Source organism: Mobula hypostoma, chromosome 12, assembly GCF_963921235.1.
Source record: "Mobula hypostoma chromosome 12, sMobHyp1.1, whole genome shotgun sequence".
Taxonomy (NCBI): Eukaryota; Metazoa; Chordata; class Chondrichthyes; order Myliobatiformes; family Myliobatidae; genus Mobula; species Mobula hypostoma.
In genome coordinates this window covers 96,041,644-96,062,577 of record NC_086108.1, presented here as the reverse complement: position 1 = coordinate 96,062,577, position 20,934 = coordinate 96,041,644, and the positions used below count along the sequence as shown (strand labels likewise).

Genomic DNA, 20,934 nt, shown 5'->3' with positions numbered 1-20,934 from the left:
CTCTCATTATCTTGTACACGTCTATCAAGTCTCCTCTCATTCTACTTCTCTCCAAAGTGTAAAGCCCTAGCTCCCTTGATCTCTGATCATAATGCATACTTTCTAAACCAGGCAGCAACCTGGTAAATCTCTTCTGTACCCTTTCCAAAGCTTCCACATCCTTCCTATAGTGAGGTGACCAGAACGGGACACAGTACTCCAAGTGTGGCCTAACCAGAGTTTTATAGAGCTGCATCATTACATCGCGACTCTTAAACTCTATCCCTCGACTTATGAAAGCTAACACCCCATAAGCTTTCTTAACTACCCCATCCACCTGTGAGGCAACTTTCAGGGATCTGTGGACATGTACCCCGAGATCCCTCTGCTCCTCCACACTACCTAGTATCCTGCCATTTACTTTGCCTTGGAGTTTGTCCTTCCAAAGTGTACCACTTCACACTTCTCTGGGTTGAACTCCATCTGCCACTTCTCAGCCCACTCCTGCATCCTATCAATGTCTCTCTGCAATCTTTGACAATCCTCTACACTATCTACAACACCACCAACCTTTGTGGCGTCTGCAAACTTGCCAACCCACCCTTCTACCCCCACATCCAGGTCATTAATAAAAATCACAAAAAGTAGAGGTCCCAGAATGTAGAGGAAAAAAATGAGACTGAGTCAATAATACCACTTTGCTTCAGCAGATCAGGGGAAAAAAAACATGCATGCGTGTCAAAGCATTCCAATCGCAAAAATTTCATTCTTTGGTATTTGTCAATGTTTGGGTCCATTCTTAAACAAGTTTATTGATTTAGAAATACAGAACCTCGTATTCTGTCTGGGTAGTCTATGGCCCAAAGACATGCATATTGAAATTTCCAATTTCAGGTAACCTGCCCTTCCTCCAGTCCCTTTCTTTCCCATTCTGATCTACCCAGGCCATCCTACAATCTCCTTTTTTCTTACAGTTCCCCCAGCTCCCCATCACCCTGGCTAACCTGGAATCGAGTCTGAATTGGCATAAAGTTGCAAGTGGTAGTTGAACATTGCTTTACTGACGAAGAGCTTTGGGAAAGTAAAGTTCCAGTTCTTGTGTATCATACGGCAGATAATCTGCTATCACAACGACCATTCTTTGAGGAGGAAAGTGATCACTCTGCATGTTGGAATTAATCCTGTATTTATTTTTGTAGAGACCAAAAAAAAAATCGCTTCCATAGCATTAATCATTGTGCTTCACCTTTTGTTTGGATTCATCAGGATTGTATTGCATTTGCACCTCTTTTTGCAGCATCAGTTTTTTTTGTTGTTGTGGTGGACACCAATGGTAAGAAAGAATTTATTTTTTGTCTTTGACTGTTCCTGATGTCACTGATCTGCTGTTTTTAAACTGCTTCATTTTCTATTGGTAAAGCAGTGGCCATGAGGCTATTGCGTAGGGAGTTGTTTCAATTATAACGAACAATATCTATTTCCAAATCGTGGCGACCTAGAGGGAAATTTGCAGACAGTGATACCTTTTGTCCATAGAGGTGGAGGTCACAGATTATGGTGTCAAGTTTCTTCAGTTTTGTTCAAACTGCACTTGCCCCAACATTTATCCCTCCCTGTCCTGCCTTGTAGAGGGTGAAAGCATTTTTAAAACCTAGTTATTGCCTTAGTATATTTGGCTTCTTACTTACCTCATTATGATCTTACACTTTATTGTTTGCCTACACTGCACTCTGTAGTTTTTTACACTTTATTCTGCATTGTTATTGCTTTACCTTGTGCTGTATAGTTTGATCTGTATGAGCAGTATTCAAGACAGTTTTTCATTATATCTTGGTACATGTAAGAATAATAAACCAATATCAAAACTGTTCTCCTGTGGTAGGTAGTAACATTATTGGGAAATTGGGTCCTGATGAAGGGTCTCAGCCCGAAACGTTGACTGTTCATTCATTTCCATAGATGCTATCTGATCTGTTGAGTTTCTCCAGTATTTTGTGTGTTGATTTAGAAATTGGAATTGTTTTGTTATTGTAACATGTACTAAGGTACAGTGAAAAGCTTGTCTTAAATCCTGATCATTACACAGTGCGTTGAGGTAGGGCAAGGTAAAGCAATAACAATGCAGAAATAAAGTGTAACTTGTAGAGAGTGCAGTGCAGGTAGACAATAAGTTACAAGGTCATAATGAGGTAAGTCGAGAGATCAAGAACTATTTATTGAGATACAGGATGAAGTTACCCCTTCCAGCTGCGCTGCCCAGTAACCCCCAATTTAACCCTAGTCTAATCACGGGACAATTTTACAATGACCAATTAACTTCCCAACTGGTATGTCTTTGGACTGTGGTTGAAAACCAGAGCACCCAGATAAATCCCATGTAGTCACAGGGAGAACGTACATACTCCTTCAGGAAGTGGCGAGAATTGGACCCAGTTCGCTGGTACTGCAAAGCGTTGTGCCAACCACTACGCTACCGTGCACTAGGGAACCATTCAATAGTCCTGTAAGAGCAGGGTAGAACTGTTGTTAAGCCTGGTGATACAAGCTTCCAAAAGATTCAAAGGAACATCTAAACAAGCCTGATGCATTTTGGAAACCAGTCCTGTGGACTGATGAAGTTAAAATAGAACTTTTTGGCTGCAATGAGCAAAGGTATGTTTGGAGAAAAAAGGGTGCAGAATTTCATGAAAAGAACCCCTCTCCAACTGTTAAGCACGGGGGTGGATCAATCATGCTTTGGGCTTGTGTTGCAGCCAGTGGCACGGGGAACATTTACTGGTAGAGGGAAGAATGAATTCAATTAAATACCAGCAAATTCTGGAAGCAAACATCACACCGTCTGTCAGAAAGCCGAAGATGAAAAGAGGATGGCTTCTACAACAGGATAATGAACCTAAGCACACCTCAGAATCCCTAATGGACTACCTCAAGAGGCGAAGATGAAGGTTTTGCCATGGCCCTCGCAGTTCCCTGACCTAAACATCATTGAGAATCTGTGGATAGACCTCAAAAGAGCAGTGCATGCAAGACATTCCAATAATCTCACAGAACTAGAAGCCTTTTTCAAGGAAGAATAGGTGAAAATCCCCCAAACAAGAATTGAAAGACTCTTAGCTGGCTACAAAAAGCGTTTACAAGCTGTGATACTTGCCAAAGGGGGTGTTATTAAGTACTGCCAAGCAGGGTGCCCGAACTTTTGCTTTGGGCCCTTTTCCTTTATTGTTATTTTGAAACTGTAGAAGATGGAAATAAAGTTTTTTTTTTGCTTTAAATATTAAAGAAATGTGTCATCTTTAACCTTTTGGAAATCAGTTCATCTTTTACTCAGCTATTCACAGTAACAGAAATTTTGACCGGGGTGCCCAAACTGTTGTATACCACTGTATAATTTTTATCTCTTGCAATGTCAAATTTCAACAGTTCTTTTCCAGTTGCATCAACTGCAGATTTCAGACATTTCTTTTGATTCTGTCCTATCCTCACTTTCTCTATAAGTTAAAACTTGTTTCATTTGCAACTTCTCCAGTTTTGATAGTTTATTGACCTGTACTGTTGCCTCTCACACACACATGCTGAGTATTATTAGAATACTGAGAATACTCAGGTCTGAGTATTATTAGAATTTTCAGTTATTGTTTTGGATATGTGATACTTTTAATATTTTGCTTTTGAATACAGCCCATTGCTTTTAGCTGGCTTCCTTGAGGATTAATGTTTATGAACAGTCATATTTTCTTGACTAATTGGCACTTTGAATAATTAGATTTCAAGTATTTCCACTGAGGTGCACAGTGTGCAAACGGAGGCACTAATTTTAAATGTACTACAAATAATTGGAAAAGCAAAGGTACTTTAAAAAGAGATGTCTAAACAAATAATTCAATTATTTTGAAATCCTCAGTGAAAATGGGATTTCATTTTTTGGTGGGTGCAACAGGGAAAACAGGAGTAACCTTACCTGTCACACTATTTTTAAAAAATGCTTGTGACTATACCAGTTCTAATTTCTTTATACATTTTTAATGTAAATACGTCGACTTATGTATCTTAATTGTCACAGGTCGATTCTACTATTGACCTGAAAATACCACATGAATGCAGCCTGACAATTGCCACACCTTTCCACTGATCCTTCTGGTTTTTGGGCCACTTTACTTCTAAGTTAATTCCAGAGCAAAGCTGATAACATTATCCCAACCTAATGTGCTGCTGGAATGAGGCCACTGCGAGGTCTTAAAAACAATCAGTTCTGTGCAAAGAGAAGCAGCTAATTTTTCAGATTTCCAGCATCTGCAGTTTCTTGATTTTGATCAGCTGCTGCTGGGTTCTTTGCCTTGACATTCTAATGTTTCATCTTATGATTTTAAAACGTTATCTTGCATTCTAGCAGAAAAGTAATAAATATTTGATATTATATTTGGGCAATCCTTTTCACTAACTTTTCAATCTGACATTCTAGATTTGACAAGCAATGAGTGAGAATTTGGCTAACCGTCTGGGTCAAGTTTTTAAATTCAAAAAAATAAAATGTGAACAGATCAGAAATGTAGACTGAGTTGTTAATTGGTAAATTTTCAGACAAGTTGTGGAAAGTATTCAAATGTTGCAATACAAAACTAGTGCATATCCTTAGAAGGCGATGGTTTTACTTGTGTAGTTAGTTAGCAAATGAGGTAAGAGGCATCATCCAGTTTTTTTAAAAAAAAGTTTATATTTTTAAAAAAAATCCAGACAGCTATAAAAAGCAACTATGGGATATCAAGAAACAAGGACATGTTAAAATAAAGAATCTATTTTGTCTTTCACACTGTACTCTGCATTTCCAGAATATGGCAACAGCAGTCTGGAAATTGTCCAGAAAATCAGTTTGGAACTTCAAGGTTCCTGCACAGAATTAAGGATAATTATTTTTGTATTTCTGACCATGTAAGTGAAAGCTTTTACTTGCATGGTTCTGACCTGATGTAAATAAAAACTATCTGACATTTGGTATTCCTGTACATGTAAGGAGTTAAGTCACATTCTGTTAACTTCTAAAACCTAAAATGTTCATCTCAAAGCCATGAAATTGGTTTTGCAAGTGAGTGTAAGCCAGCTATGATTAAGTTTACTGAATGTAAGATGTCATATAATAAGCTATTACTGTCAATTAAAAGGTAACTCTAATGTCAGATATTTTGGTGCTTTGACTATCTACACAATAATTCAAAGTACATTTATAAGGAGAAATAGTCACACCTGCGTTTCATTGCTGCCAGAGGGATAAATGGATTCTTTCTACGTGTCTGAATCAATAGCACAAAAGGGACTTCAGGTAGAATTGCTAGGTAGAACAGAGCTAGTAGTGAATGTATTTGGAAGTGTTTTAGAGGTTTAATATTTGATTGTAACCAGTGAACAACTGTAAAAGGATTATACTATCTGATCACAGTGAAGAAATGCGTTTGAGTACAAGAGATTACAAAATTGAACCATCTTCCTGTATTTGTTTAGAAACATAGAAAATAGGTGCAGGAGTAGGCCATTCGGCCCTTTGAGACTGCACCGCCATTTATTATGATCATGGCTGATCATCCAACTCAGAACCCCGCCCCAGCCTTCCCTCCATACCCCCTGACCCCTGTAGCCACAAGGGCCATATCTAACTCCCTCTTAAACATAGCCAATGAACTGGCCTCAACAGTTTCCTGTGGCAGAGAATTCCACAGATTCACCACTCTCTGTGTGAAGAAGTTTTTCCTCATCTCGGTCCTAAAAGGTTTCCCCTCTATCCTCAAACTGTGACCCCTCGTTCTGGACTTCCCCAACATCGGGAACAATCTTCCTGCATCTAGCCTGTCCAATCCCTTTAGGATCTTATACGTTTCAATCAGATCCCCCCTCAATCTTCTAAATTCCAATGAGTACAAGCCCAGTTCATCCAGTCTTTCTTCATATGAAAGTCCTGCCATCCCAGGAATCAATCTGGTGAACCTTCTTTGTACTCCCTCTATGGCAAAGATGTCTTTCCTCAGATTAGGGGACCAAAACTGCACACAATACTCCAGGTGTGGTCTCACCGAGGCCTTGTACAACTGCAGTAGTACCTCCCTGCTCCTGTACTCGAATCGTCTTGCTATAAATGCCAGCATACCATTCGCCTTTTTCACCGCCTGCTGTACCTGCATGCCCACTTTCAATGACTGGTGTATAATGACACCCAGGTCTCGTTGCACCTCCCCTTTTCCTAATCGGCCACCATTCAGATAATAATCTGTTTTCCTATTTTTGCCACCAAAGTGGATAACTTCACATTTATCCACATTAAATTGCATCTGCCATGAGTTTGCCCACTCACCCAACCTATCCAAGTCACCCTGCATCCTCTTAACATCCTCCTCACTGCTAACACTGCCACCCAGCTTCGTGTCATCCGCAAACTTGGAGATGCTGCATTTAATTCCCTCATCCAAGTCATTAATATATATTGTAAACAACTGGGGTCCCAGCACTGAGCCTTGCGGTACCCCACTAGTCACTGCCTGCCACTCTGAAAAGGTCCCGTTTATTCCCACTCTTTGCTTCCTGTCTGCTAACCAATTCTCCACCCACACCAATACCTTACCCCCAATACCGTGTGCTTTAAGTTTGCACACTAATCTCCTGTGTGGGACCATGTCAAAAGCCTTTTGAAAATCCAAATATACCACATCCACTGGTTCTCCCCTATCCACTCTACTAGTTACATCCTCAAAAAATTCTATGAGATTCGTCAGACATGATTTTCCTTTCACAAATCCATGCTGACTTTGTCCGATCATTTCACCGCTTTCCAAATGTGCTGTTATCACATCCTTGATAACTGACTCCAGCAGTTTCCCCACCACCGACGTTAGGCTAACCGGTCTATAATTCCCCGGTTTCTCTCTCCCTCCTTTTTTAAAAAGTGGGGTTACATTAGCCACCCTCCAATCCTCAGGAACTAGTCCAGAATCTAACAAGTTTTGAAAAATTATCACTAATGCATCCACTATTTCTTGGGCTACTTCCTTAAGCACTCTAGGATGCAGACCATCTGGCCCTGGGGATTTATCTGCCTCCAATCCCTTCAATTTACCTCACACCACTTCCCTACTAACATGTATTTCACTCAGTTCCTCCATCTCACTGGACCCTCTGTCCCTTACTATTTCTGGAAGATTATTTATGTCCTCCTTAGTGAAGACAGAACCAAAGTAATTATTCAATTGGTCTGCCATGTCCTTGCTCCCCATAATCAATTCACCTGTTTCTGTCTGCAGGGGACCTACATTTGTCTTTACCAGTCTTTTCCTTTTTACATATCTATAAAAGCTTTTACATTCCGTTTTTATGTTCCCCGCCAGTTTTCTCTCATAATCTTTTTTCCCCTTCCTAATTAAGCCCTTTGTCCTCCTCTGCTGAACTCTGAATTTCTCCCAGTCCTCAGGTGAGCCACTTTCTCTGGCTAATTTGTATGCTACTTCTTTGGAATTGATACTATCCCTAATTTCTCTTGTCAGCCACGGGTGCACTACCTTCCTTGATTTATTCTTTTGCCAAACTGGGATGAACAATTGTAGTTCATCCATGCAACCTTTAAATGCTTGCCATTGCATATCCACCATCAATCCTTTAAGTGTCATTTGCCAGTCTATCTTAGCTAATTCACGTCTCATGCCTTCAAAGTTACCCCTCTTTAAGTTCAGAACCTTTGTTTCTGAATTAACGATGTCACTCTCCATCTTAATGAAGAATTCCACCATATTATGGTCACTCTTACCCAAGGGGCCTCTCACGACAAGATCGCTAATTAACCCTTCCTCATTGCTCAAAACCCAGTCCAGAATAGCCTGCTCTCTAGTTGGTTCCTCGACATGTTGGTTCAAAAAACCATCCCGCATACATTCCAAGAAATCCTCTTCCTCAGCACCTTTACCAATTTGGTTCACCCAGTCTACATGTAGATTGAAGTCACCCATTATAACTGCTGTTCCTTTATTGCACACATTTCTAATTTCCTGTTTAATACCATCTCTGACCTCACTACTACTGTTAGGTGGCCTGTACACGACTCCCACCAGCGTCTTCTGCCCCTTAGTGTTACGCAGCTCTACCCATATCGATTCCACATCTTCCCGGCTTATGTCCTTCCTTTCTATTGTGTTAATCTCTTCTTTAACCAGCAACGCCACCCCACCTCCCCTTCCTTCATGTCTATCCCTCCTGAATATTGAATATCCCTGAACGTTGAGCTCCCATCCCTGGTCACCCTGGAACCATGTCTCTGTGATCCCAACTATATCATAATCATTAATAACAATCTGCACTTTCAATTCATCCACCTTATTACGAATGCTCCTTGCATTGACACATAAAGCCTTCAGGCGCTCTTTTACAACTCTCTTAGCCCTTGTACAATTATGTTGAAAAGTGGCCCTTTTTAATGCTTGCCCTGGATTTGTCGGCCTGCCACTTTTACTTTTCTCCTTTGTACTTTTTGCTTCTACGCTCCTCTGTCTCTCTGCACTGGTTCCCATCCCTCTGTTGTGAACTAACCTCCTCACGCCTAGCCTCTTTAATTTGATTCCCACCCCCCAATCATTCTAGTTTAAAGTCACCTCAGTCGCCCCCGCTAATCTCCCTGCCAGGATATTGGTCCCCCTAGGATTCAAGTGTAACCGGTCCTTTTTGTACAGGTCACACCTGCGCCAAAAGAGGTCCCAATGATCCAAAAACTTGAATCCCTGCCCCCTGCTCCAATCCCTCAGCCACGCATTTATCCTCCACCTCATCGCATTCCTACTCTCACTGTCACGTGGCACAGGCAGTAATCCCGAGATTACTACCTTTGCGGTCCTTTTTCTCAACTCCCTTCCTAGCTCCCTATATTCTCCTTTCAGGACCTCATCCCTTTTCCTACCTATGTCATTGGTACCTATATGTACCACGACCTCTGGCTCCTCACCCTCCCACTTCAGGATATCTTGGACACGATCAGAAATATCCCGGACCCTGGCACCAGGGAGGCAAACTACCATCTGGGTCTCTGGACTGCGTCCACAGAATCGCCTATCTGACCCCCTTACTATCGAGTCCCCTATCACAACTGCCCTCCTCTTCCTTGCCCTACCCTTCTGAGCTACAGGGCCAGACTCTGTGCCAGAGGCACGGCCACTGTCGCTTCCCCCGGGTAAGCTGTCCCCCCCCCCCAACAGTACTCAAAGGTAAGGTTTCAGTTGTTATGTATTTGCGTACTATTTCTTTTGAGCTACATGTTACCAGAATTACTTGAAAATGTGAATAATTTGTATTTTTTCCATTTGAAAGGGAAAATTTAGTTTGACTAACAATATATATTTTAAGGAGTTAACAAAATAGTCAATGGTAGTGCAGTAGAGGTAAATGTAAATTTTCTAGAAGTCTTCAGTAAGAAATCTAATGGTAGAATAATGAGTCCAGAGTTTATGGATTGCTAACTGCTCTGAGGACAGAAGGTAGATAGTGGGGCAAAGGAAAGCCATTGGCTGTGGAGGAACATAGGTGCTAATTTACCAGGGGAATTGGCATTGGGATCACGGCTGGTCACAATTTGTATCCATGATTAAGACTCCGAAACCAAAAACTTGATTCCTAAGTTTAGGGATGATATGAATTCAGGCTGAATGGCCAATGCACCAATAAAGAGCGATATTGACCATTACTGCACCTTCGAGACTTCGATTCACACCACAAGTATGTCATCTCGTCCAGGCAGTTCAGAAGATCAGCTCCAAAAGGAAAGACGCAAACATGAGGAAATCTGCAGATGCTGGAAATTCAAGCAACACACACAAAAAATGCTGGAGAACGCAGCAGGCCAGGCAGCATCTATAGGAAAAGGTACAGTCGAGGTTTCGGGCCGAGACCCTTCGTCAGGACTAACAGAAAGAAGAGAAAGTAAGAGATTTGAAAGTGGGAGGGGGAGATCTGAAATGATAGGAGAAGACAGGAGGGGGAGGGATGGAGCTAAGAGCTGGAAAGTTGATTGGCAAAAGGGATACAGAGCTGGAGAAGGGGGAGGATCGTGGGATGGGAGGCCTAGGGAGAAAGAAAGGGGAAGGGGAAGTAGCCCAGAGGATGGGCAAAGAGTATAGTGAGAGGGACAGAGGGAGAAAAAAGAGAGGAGGAAAAAAGGGGCGGGGGAGGAATCAATGATAATAAATAAATAAGAGATGGGGGACAAAGGGGAGGTGGGGCATTAACAGAAGTTAGAGAAGTCAATGTTCATGCCATCAGATTGGAGGCCACCCAGACGGAATATAAGGTGTTGTTCCTCCAACCTGAGTGTGGCTTCATCTTGATAGTAGAGGAGGCGTGGATAGACATATCAGAATGGGAATGGGATGCGGAATTAAAATGTGTGGCCACTGGGAGATCCTGCTTTCTCTGGTGGACAGAGCGTAGGTGTTCAGCAAAATGATCTCCCAGTCTGCGTTGGGTCTCACCAATGTATAGAAGGCCACATCCGGAGCACCGGACGCAGTACATCACCCCAGCCGACTCACAGATGAAGTGTCGCCTCACCTGGAAGGACTGTCTGGGGCCCTGAATGGTGGTGAGGGAGGAAGTGTAAGGGCATGTGTAGCACTTGTTCCACTTACAAGGATAAGTCCTGAATAGTGGTGACGGAGGAAGTATAAGGGCCGCATCTGCTCTCAGGATGAGGCTTTTCATTCCAGGACGAAGGAGATATCCTTTTTTTAGAGAAAGGGGCTTCCCTTCCTCCACCATCAACTCTGCTCTCAAACGCATCTCTCCCATTTCACGCACATCTGCTTTCACCCCATTCTTGTCCTCACCTACCACCCCACTAGCCTCTGGGTCCAACATATAATTCTCCGTAACTTCTGCCACCTCCAACGGGATCCCACGACTAAGCACATCTTTCCCTACCCCCCCCACTTCTACTTTCCACTGGGATTGCTCCCTACGCGACTGCCTTGTCCATTCGTCCGTCCCCCCCATACCTTCTCACCAATCTCCCTCCCAGCACTTGTTCCGCTTCCAAGAATAAGTGCTACCCATGCCCTCATTAGGGGAAAAAATAGACATCTGGATAAAAGTGATTCCATCAGGCAGATACAGCTTGGATTCATGAAGGACAAGTTTGACAAACTCACTGGAGTTATTTGAATGCAATGGGTAGAGGGGAACAGGTGGATGTTGTATGCATGGATTTCCAGAAGGCATTTGATAAGGTGCCACATGAAATACTTGTCCATAAGATAAGGATCCATGCAATTGAAGGTAATGTATTAGCATGGATAGAGGATTGGTTAGCCAGTAGAAAGCAGAGAAGGAATGGATGTTTCTCCGGTTAGCAGTGAAGAGTGGAGTTGGACAGGGGTTGGTGCTGGCCTGCAACTGTTTATGATATACATAAATGATATAGAAGAGGGATTAAGTATAGCGATCCAAGTTTGCTGATAACAGTAAATAGTGGATATGCAAATTGTGTAAAGGTGTGGAGAATCTATAGAGATATGCACTTAGTGGCCACTTTAGGTACCCCTTTGCACCTTGTTAATGCAAATGTCTAATCAGCCAATCATGAGGTAGCAACTCATTACATAAATGCAGACAGACATGGTCAAAAGGTTTAGTTGTTCAGAGTGAACATCAGAATGGGAAGAAATGTGACCTAAGTGACTTTGACCATGGAGTGAGTGTGCCAGATGGAGTGGTTTGAGTATCTCAGAAACTGCTGATGTCCTGGGATATTCATGCACAACAGTCTCCCTAGAGTTTACAGAGAATGGTGCCAAAGAAAAAAAAAAGGACATCCAGTGAGCAGGGTTATATGCCCTGTTAATGAGAAAGGTGAGAGGAGAATGGCCAGACTGGTTCAAGCTGACAGAAGGGTGACAGTAACTTGGATAACCCTGCATTACCTATTAAAGTGGTTGTGGAGTGTAACACACACAAAATACTGGAGGAACTCAGCAGATGCTCTATGGAAATAAGGCTGAGACCCTTCATCAGGAACATCGACTCTATGCATTTCCATAGATGCTGCCTCACCAGCAGAGTTCCTCCAGCAATTTGTATGTTCTGGATTTTCAGCATCTGCGGAATCTCTTGGTTTTTTTTTAATGATGACTGCTGAGTGCATACAAGTTGACTGAGTGGGAAAGGGTCTGGCAGATGGAATGCAATGTTGGTAAATATACAGTTATTGAATTTGAAAGGAAAAATAGAAGATCATATTATTTAAATGGTAGAAGATTCCAGTATTCATTTGTACAGATGGACTTGAGTGTGCGTGTGCATGAATCCTAGAAGGTTGATTTACAGCTGCAACAGGTTATAAAGAAAGCAAATGAAATGTTGGTCTTCATTACTAGAAGGATTGAATTTAAGATCAGGGAGGTTATACTGCAAATGTAGTGGGTTTAAGTGAGGCTATATCAGGAATATTGTGTGCAATTCCAGTCTCCTTAAGATTGTTATAGCCAGGGGTGGTAATGGGGACACTACCTATTAAATGCCCCTGATGGTGTGCGCCTCAAATAGCTTCTGATAACCAAGTCCAGCTCCTGGCCTTCACGTGTGGCTTAGCTACTAAGCCCAGTGAAATCGTTTCTACTGACAGGAAAAGGGGTAAAGGCAGATTACTGGTGCTTTAAAACTACTTGCTCGTCAGCCGTGGTTGGCAGCTCATCTAGGAGATGGAAAACTCTGACCTCTAATCTCCACTGCCTTGTGGCTACATCAACTCATGGGGAAGGCAATGGGAGTAAAACCTGAGGGGAAAAATCGGGAGCTGGAGTCCCTAAGGCAGTCTTGCATTGAGTTCATTGTTGACTGACAACTCCTGCGATGCTGCTGGTACCAAACTGTATCAGTCTCTGCTGTTCCTTAGGGTATATCAGATGCATGGACAGGGATCTTGCTACACGGGCAACAGCTTGCTCTCCATATCGTACTACCTAGGCTTGCATATCTAGACAGCTAGGACACAATATCTATGGTCAACTCTGATTGACGGAGACTTCAGACACAGACTTAAGGAAAGATGTACTAACTTTGGAGGTGGTGATTCCAGAGATGAGCATGAGCCTGTGAGGAGAGATTAAGTTGCCTGGGACTACTCATTGGTATTCAGAAGAATGAGAAGAGATCTTATAGAAACAAAATTATGAAAAGGGTAGATAAGATAGAAGCAGGAGAGTTGTTGACACTGGTGAATGAGACTGGAACTAGGGGACTTGGTCTCAAAATGATCATGAGACAAATAATATACTAAAATGGATAATTCAACAAGATCGAATTACTTCTGTATTAACTTTTTGTCAGAATTTGTTTTGTGGCAGCAGTACAGTGCAGGCATACCAAAATTGCTGTAAGTTACAATACAAATACTGTAGTGTAAAAGAGGAATAGTGAGGTATTGTTCATGGACCATTCATAAATCTGATAGCAGAGGGGAATTTTGGGGGTCTTCATGCTCCTGTACCACCAGCCCGATGCTAGCAATGAGAAGCGAGCATGTCCCGCATGGTGAGTGCCACCTTCTTGAGGCAGTCTTTGGAAGATGCCTTCAGTGGTGGGGAGGCTTGTGCCCATAATGGAGTCTACAACCCTCTCTAGCCTCTTGCAATCCTGTGCATTGGTACCTCCATACAAGATGATACCAGTCAGAATGCTCTCCACGGTACTTTTGTTGAAATTTGCTAATCTGTGACATACCAAAGCTCTTCAAACTCTGAATGAGATATCACTGGTGTGCCTTCATTGTGATTGCATCAGTATGGTAGGCCCAGGATAGATCCTTAGAGATTTTGATGGCCAGGAATCTGAAACTGCTCCCGCTTTCCACCAATGACCTCTGAATTCGGATTGGTGAGTGTTTGACCTTTTTAAGGTCTTCTGCTTGCAAATTTGATCTTTTCAAAGTGAATCATTTCACTGTTTTCCAGGCTGAATTCCATCTGCCACTTCTCAGCCCAGCTCCTGTCAATATCCTGTCAAAATCCCATTGCAACCTACCACTCCACCAACCTCTGTGTCATCTGCAAACTTACTAACCCACCCTTCCACTTCCTCATCCAAGTCACTATAAAAATCACAAAGAGCAGGGATCCTGCAACAGATTCCCGCGAAACTCCAATGGTCACTAACCTCCAAGCATATGGTCCATCTGCAACCACCCTTTGTCTTCTATGGGCAAGCCAGTGCAGTATCCACACAGCCAAGTTTTTCTGCATCCCATACCTCCTGACATTCCGAGAGGGCCAACCATGGGGAATTGTATCAAATGCTTTACTAAAATCCATATAAACCACATCCAGTGCTTTGCCTTTATCAATTTGCATTGTCGCATCCTTAACAAATTCAATGGGGATGCAAGCCATCCGGGCCAGGGGACTTTTTTAAAGCTTTTTTGCCCCAGTTGTTTGCCTAACAGTATATCTCAAGCGATCATAATGATATTTAAGTCCACCTCAGTATTGTTCCATATTAACAGGATGCTCACAGTATTTTCAGCCTTTAAAATGTCTGATTTCTCCAAAAGGACAAAAGCAAAATGTCTTTTGTTTTTAAATTGTGTTTTGGCATTTTCATCATTGAAACTTTTGCTGAAGCTTGTTTAAGATCCAGTGGTAATTCTGTAGTCGTAGTATTTATGCAACCATGATTTCAGTACTAGTTGAGGCTATTAATTTGAGATGTACTGTATTTATTTGCATTTTATTTCCTAAACTGCTTAGTTTCAACAATTGCTATGATTCTAAAACTGTACTGTTCACATTTAGCAGATACATTGTGAAGTTGTAATGGATTTAATAAATGGCCAAGGCCGTCAAATGAAAATGTAAGGAAAAACTATTGGCTTTGAGGAACTTAAATTCAAAATGACATCAACTGAAGATATAAGAGCTATGCATGAGCGTACACTTGTGAATCCACAGCCACCAGCGTACTGCAATCCAAATAAACCTAGCCGCATGACAAATCAGCTGCAATATTTGCAGAACGTGGTGGTTAAAGCTTTGTGGAAACACCATTTTGCGTGGCCATTCCAGCAACCTGTTGATGCTGTGAAGCTAAACTTGCCTGTAAGTATGATATTTTTATCTGTTCACAACACTTTTTACACCATCCTGTTTTATTCAGTAGCCGCAATTAACAAATTGCTCAGCACGTCAGTCATGAGGTTGAAGATCAAACATTTGAACTGTATCTGTAACAAAATTAAACTGTTTTATTTTGGGTATATGGGCAGGCTGTCTTTGTAGCAATTGTAAATAATACTGGCAGCAGACGCCGATGTAGTAAATACTATATAATAAAACAATCTGCACAAGCATTTTACACTTGTGGGTACCCACTATCATGGTGCTGATAGGATTTTCTTGCTGATTTAAAATTTTAGTCCATTGTTCTTCCTAGTTGTCTTCGATGAACACATTTTGCACAAGTTAATTCTCTTTCTCTGAAAGAAGAATTGACCTGCATAGTGAGGCAGAGCAATTCAAACGCTAGAAGACTTTGAAAGTTCATTGCCTTATTTGAATGTTGGATAAGTGTGGAAAGCAGGAACTCTGAAAAACAAACCTAAACATAAGAGTCAATCTAATTGAAGCCGTAGGGTAATGCTGGCTAGGTCACACTGGGAATATTAGAATAGATTAGATTAGATTATGAGAACACTTAGTCCTCGTTTATTGTCATTTAGAAATGCATGCATTAAAAAATGATACAATGTTCCTCCGGTATGATGTCACAGAAACACAAGACCAAGACTAAAACTGCAAAAACCACATAATTATAACATATAGTTACAACAGTGCAAAGCAATACCGTAATTTGATAAGAGCAGACCATGGGCACAGTTTAAAAAAAAAAGTCTCAAAGTCCCGATAGCCCCAACATCTCACGCAGCTGGTAGAAGGGAGAAACTCCCTACCATGAGCTTCCAGCGCTGTGTTTATTGTGTTTAGTTTTGGTCGCCTCATGATAGGAAGGTTGTGGAAGCTTCAGTAAGGATGCTGAGAAGATTTACTAGGAAGCTGCCTGGATTAGACAGCATGTCTTATGAAGATAGCTTGAGCAAGCTAGGGCTTGATAGAGGTGTACAAGATGATAAGAGGCTGTAGACATTTACCCAAAATGGAAATGACTAATATGAGAGCGCATCATTTTAAGGTGATTGGAGGAAAGTATTAGGGAGGTGTCAGAGGTTTTTTTTTCTTTAAACACTGAGTGGTAAGTTTTTTACGGAATGGTGAGTGCATGGAACGCCCTGCCAGGGTGGTGGTAAAGGCAGATACATTAAAGGCATTAAGAAACTTAGGCTGGGTGCTATGTCGGAGGGAAGGGTTAGATTGATTTTAGTTTGTTAAATGTTTGGCAAAACGTGGTGGACTGAAGGCCTGTATTTTCCTGTGTTCTATGTAATTAGTTTTTTTTGTATTGTGCCATATTATCACAAGGGCTCTCTAAATGTTGGAAAGCAAAGATGAGATGATTCAGCCATATTCCATCATTCGTTGACAGCAGTTCTTCCTAATCACCCTTGAATTTTTCTTTTCTAAGATGCTTTAATTAGATGCCTTTTATTATCTGACTGGCCAGCCAGAAGAGGAAAGACCTTTACCATATGCTTCATCAAAAGTTAGTTTGCCAGCAACTTTATACAGTTCTTTTGACTTTGGCTGCAGTGGAAATAACACGGCTATTTGAAATATTTATCTATAGACTCTTTATTCCTCTCTGATACTTGACATCATTTAAAACAATCTATATTGGAAATTTTCTATAACTTTGTTTTTAAAAATACTATTCTTTATGGGGAAATTCAAGGGCGAGTTCACCTTATAGAACATAGAATAGTACAGCATGGAACAGGCCCTTTGGCCCACAATGTTGTGCTGACCCTCAAACCCTGCCTCCCATATAAGCCCCCACCTTAAATTCCTCCATATACCTGTCTAGTAGTCTCTTAAACTTCACTTGTATCTCCCTCCACCACTGACTCAGGCAGTGCATTCCATGCACCAACCACTCTCTGAATTAAAAAAAAAACAAACCTTCCTCTAATATCCCCCTTGAACTTCCCACCCCTTACCTTGAAGCCATCTCCTCTTGTATTGAGCAGTGGTGCCCTGGGGAAGAGGAGCTTGCTATCCACTCTATCTATTCCTCTTATTATCTTGTACACCTCTATCATGTCTCCTCTCATCTTCCTTCTCTCCAAAGAGTAAAGCCCTAGCTCCTTTAATCTCTGATCATAATGCATACTCTCTAAACCAGACAGCATCCTGGTAAATCTCCTCTGTACCCTTTCCAATGCTTCCACATCCTTCCTATAGTGAGGCGACTAGAACTGGTTATTGAAAAGATGGTGATGTATTGCAGATATAATTAGAATAAGTCTTGATACATCAATGTCAGGGAAGAGTAAACCAGAGTTTAAAGTTCCAGGTTTGATTTTTCAAGGAATTTTGTAACTAGTATAACAACTTTCTAGTCAAATTATTACCATTTATCCATTTATTTTTGTATCTTAAAAAAAAAACCTCAATGTAAATTTAAAAACACAAACACGAGGAAATCTGCAGATGCTCCCAGTGGTGGATTTGACTTTTCATTCTTTGCATAATTAGTCTAGACCCATACATTATCCTTTGCAGAAATGTATAGCTAATTTACTCCACCATGGGTGTAATGGCATCTGCACTGGCACTGGAGGGGAGTGGTCCTGGGTTCAAATTTGGCCAGCTCCTTGCACGCTTTCTTTTCATGTTGGGTTCAGCATTGAGCTAGCAAATCAGCCTTGTTTTTTTTAAAAAAAAATAAACAACAAACAAATGTGAAAGAAATGGCAAGTTTGCTGCCCAATGTGCCACACAGCGCAGAGAGGAACAACTACTCTACCAAATCCTAGTTTTATCACTTTTTAATCTGCACTTAATTGTTTGCATGTACACTTCCAGGAAATATTTCAATCCGGACATCCAGTGAATTGGACAACTGCAACGAATACTGGAATTCTGAGATTAAAAATTGCAATATTGAGCATGTCAGGTTGCGTCTGAGTGGTTAGGAGATTGGTGGAGAGTTAATATTTGAAATCTTTGAGAGTATTTAGTTTTCATTTCAAAATTTGGCGGGAGGAGAAGATGGCAACACGACGCAGCACGCGCAGCTCTCCGGTGAAATGATATCGTATCTGTTAAATAGGGGCCGTGGACAATTCTGATTTGATGGAGACGGACGTGAAAGCACAGAGGAACATCTGGAGAAATTTCTGAAATGCCAGTTCGCTGCCGCTGTTACTGGGTGATTGAGAATCTTCCGGAGGAAAGGCCCCAAAATCCCTGGCTTTGCCTGCTGTTGGCGACGGAGACTGAGGTCGAATTGTTCGGGTAGAGACAGCGCTCGTTACTCGGTGTCAGAGGGCTGATCGGAGGCTCAAAGTTTTCGGACGACTCGGAGTCGGACTGTGGTCGGGCATGGCAGGGAGAGTTTTCTTCCTTCTCCCGTCTGCTTGAGATGTGGGACATTCGAGAGACTTTGAACTTTTTTACTGTGCCATGACCTGTTCGTCATCAAGTTATGGTATTGTTGCACTGTTGTATGTTATAATTATGTGGTTTTTGTTAGTTTTTCAGTCTTGGTCTGTCCTGTGTTTTTGTGATATCACACCGGAGGAATATTGTATCATTTCTAAATCCATGCATTACTAAATGACAATAAAAGAGGACTGCGTGTCCTCATAATCTAATCTAATCTAAATGTATTTCTGTAATCTGGTTCATATTGTCACATTTTGTTTTCTCAACATTATGGACACATTTTCCTCAATCCAGACCCATTACTCTATCATTGGTAAGTATTAGGATGTCTTTCATAATGTCTATATTTCAGTCCTTGGCACTAAAATTCCTGTTGTACTGAAACGTGAATGGTGCTTACTGAAACGGAGACACGTCTTTTTCTCTTATTAGGGAGAGCCTGTGGTATATCGAATTACTGAACGAGTGGTCTTTGGGGTACTGCAAGTCTGTGTCTTTATTGATGCTTTGCTGCATGCTTGAGTGCTCGGTGGGGGGTGCCGATGCTTTCTTTGCTGGTGGGGAAGGGGGGATTGTTGCTTTGCTGCTGCTTGAGTGTGGGGGGGGAGCTGGGGTGGGGGACTTTGGGGTTCTAACATTTTACTGTCAATCATTCTTTGGGGTACTCCTCTTTTCGTGGATGGTTACGAAGAAAAAGAATTTCAGGATGTATATTATAAACATTTCTCTGACATTAAATGTACCTTAAGAAACATTTGATCAAAATTATTTTACATTCCCTCCTATTTTAAGATTCCCATTTTCATTTCTTGATGTCTCAGTACTTCATTCTACTTGATAAGTCCTCATTTTTCAAAAAAAAGTAACCATGTTGTATCATCATGTGGAATATTAAAATGTTTGATCAACTATTTTCTTTGTAAGTTGAGTGAAATTCAAATTTTATATTGAATAACAAGCATCAAAGATTTGTAGTGTGTTTAATGTGTTTGGGATGTTTTAGAGTTGTATTTTCTTAAAATTTACAGACTGTGCTGCTAAATTAATGAACTAATAGAAGGAAAAAAAACTAAAACTGGTTCCAATCTCAACATCAATGTTTTCTTTCTCTCAGGATTATTATCAAATAACAAAGAAGCCAATGGATCTGGGTACAATCAAAAAACGCTTGGAAAATAAATATTATTGTAAAGCTATGGAGTGTATAGAAGACATAAATACAATGTTTACCAACTGTTACGTATATAATCGGGTATGAAATTACTTAATTTGTTCTGTGAAAGTTTTAATGGTTGTATCATTATCAATATAACCAATGTTTTTCTTGTAGCCAGGTGATGATATAGTTCTAATGGCACAAACACTAGAGAAGCTATTTTTACAGAGGGTGGCAAAAATGCCACAAGATGAAATAGAACTTCCAGTGGCTAATAAAAGAGCAATTCATGGAAAAGGATCAGGTAATCAAATGGATATATTTCTCATCTTGTATATAGCTCTGTAACTGTACATTGGAGGAAAGAAAGGTGACGGTCTTTTTCTATAGTATAGTCTCAGTCTGGTAAGATTTCCAAAATCATTACAAAGATCATAGGATGTGTGATTGAGGCTGACTGATTTAGTAGTTTTCCCCTCATCTAAAGACTTGGAGACTGGGTCTTGTTGAAATAGAAATGACAATAGAATACAAGACCTACTGAGTGCTTCCAACAATTCCCTTTGTTTTAGATTTACTCTTTTCTGTTATCAAATATGTAATGAATGGTCCTGAGTTACCTAAGGTGATGAAAGCAGTTGGTGTCAATTACAACAGTGGTCCCCAACCACCGGGCTGCAAAGCATGTGCTACCGGGCCGCGAGGAAACAATATGATTTGGCGATATGAAACGATATGAGTCAGCTGCACCTTTCCTCATTCCCTGTCATGCAGTGTTGAACTTGAACGCACGAGAGGTCGTTAGTGACCGAAGACGCAAATGACCCAAGACGTGCAAAGGAATGGGTCCGTGACCCACTTGTGAATGTCCCCGGTGAATCATCTATGTCAGTGCGAGAAAAAGATCAACTCCTCGAGCTTGCAAATGATGGTGGGCTGAAAAGTATGTTTGACATAACATCTCTGCTGGCATTCCGGATCAAAGTCGAGGCTGAATATCCTGAGATAGCCACGAAAGCACTGAAAACATGGCTTCCATTTCCAACATATCTCTGCGAAGCAGAGTTTGCTGCAATGAATGCAACGAAAACTAAATTGCGGAATAGACTGGACATAAGGAACCCCCTTCGAGTATCACTGTCTCCCATCACCCCTCGATGGGACCGTATTGTTGCAGGAAAACAAGTCCAGGGCTCCCGCTGATTCAGCAATACTGGTGTGTTGCAATGATTTTATATG

The 20,934-nt window shown here is 41.3% G+C and overlaps 1 protein-coding gene across 3 annotated transcripts in view; it reads left to right on the top strand.

Moving 5' to 3' along the window:
- The window catches only part of LOC134355022 (bromodomain-containing protein 3-like), a 145,436-nt gene that overhangs the window by 15,530 nt on the left and 108,972 nt on the right, over window positions 1-20,934 (top strand). For all 3 annotated transcript variants that reach the window (XM_063064665.1, XM_063064664.1, XM_063064663.1), the window contains exons 2-4: window positions 14,775-15,077; window positions 19,654-19,791; window positions 19,870-19,999. In XM_063064665.1, the coding sequence (XP_062920735.1) occupies window positions 14,874-15,077; window positions 19,654-19,791; window positions 19,870-19,999 (472 nt within the window). In that variant the 5' untranslated portion in view covers window positions 14,775-14,873. The remainder of the gene's footprint in view (window positions 1-14,774; window positions 15,078-19,653; window positions 19,792-19,869; window positions 20,000-20,934) is intronic.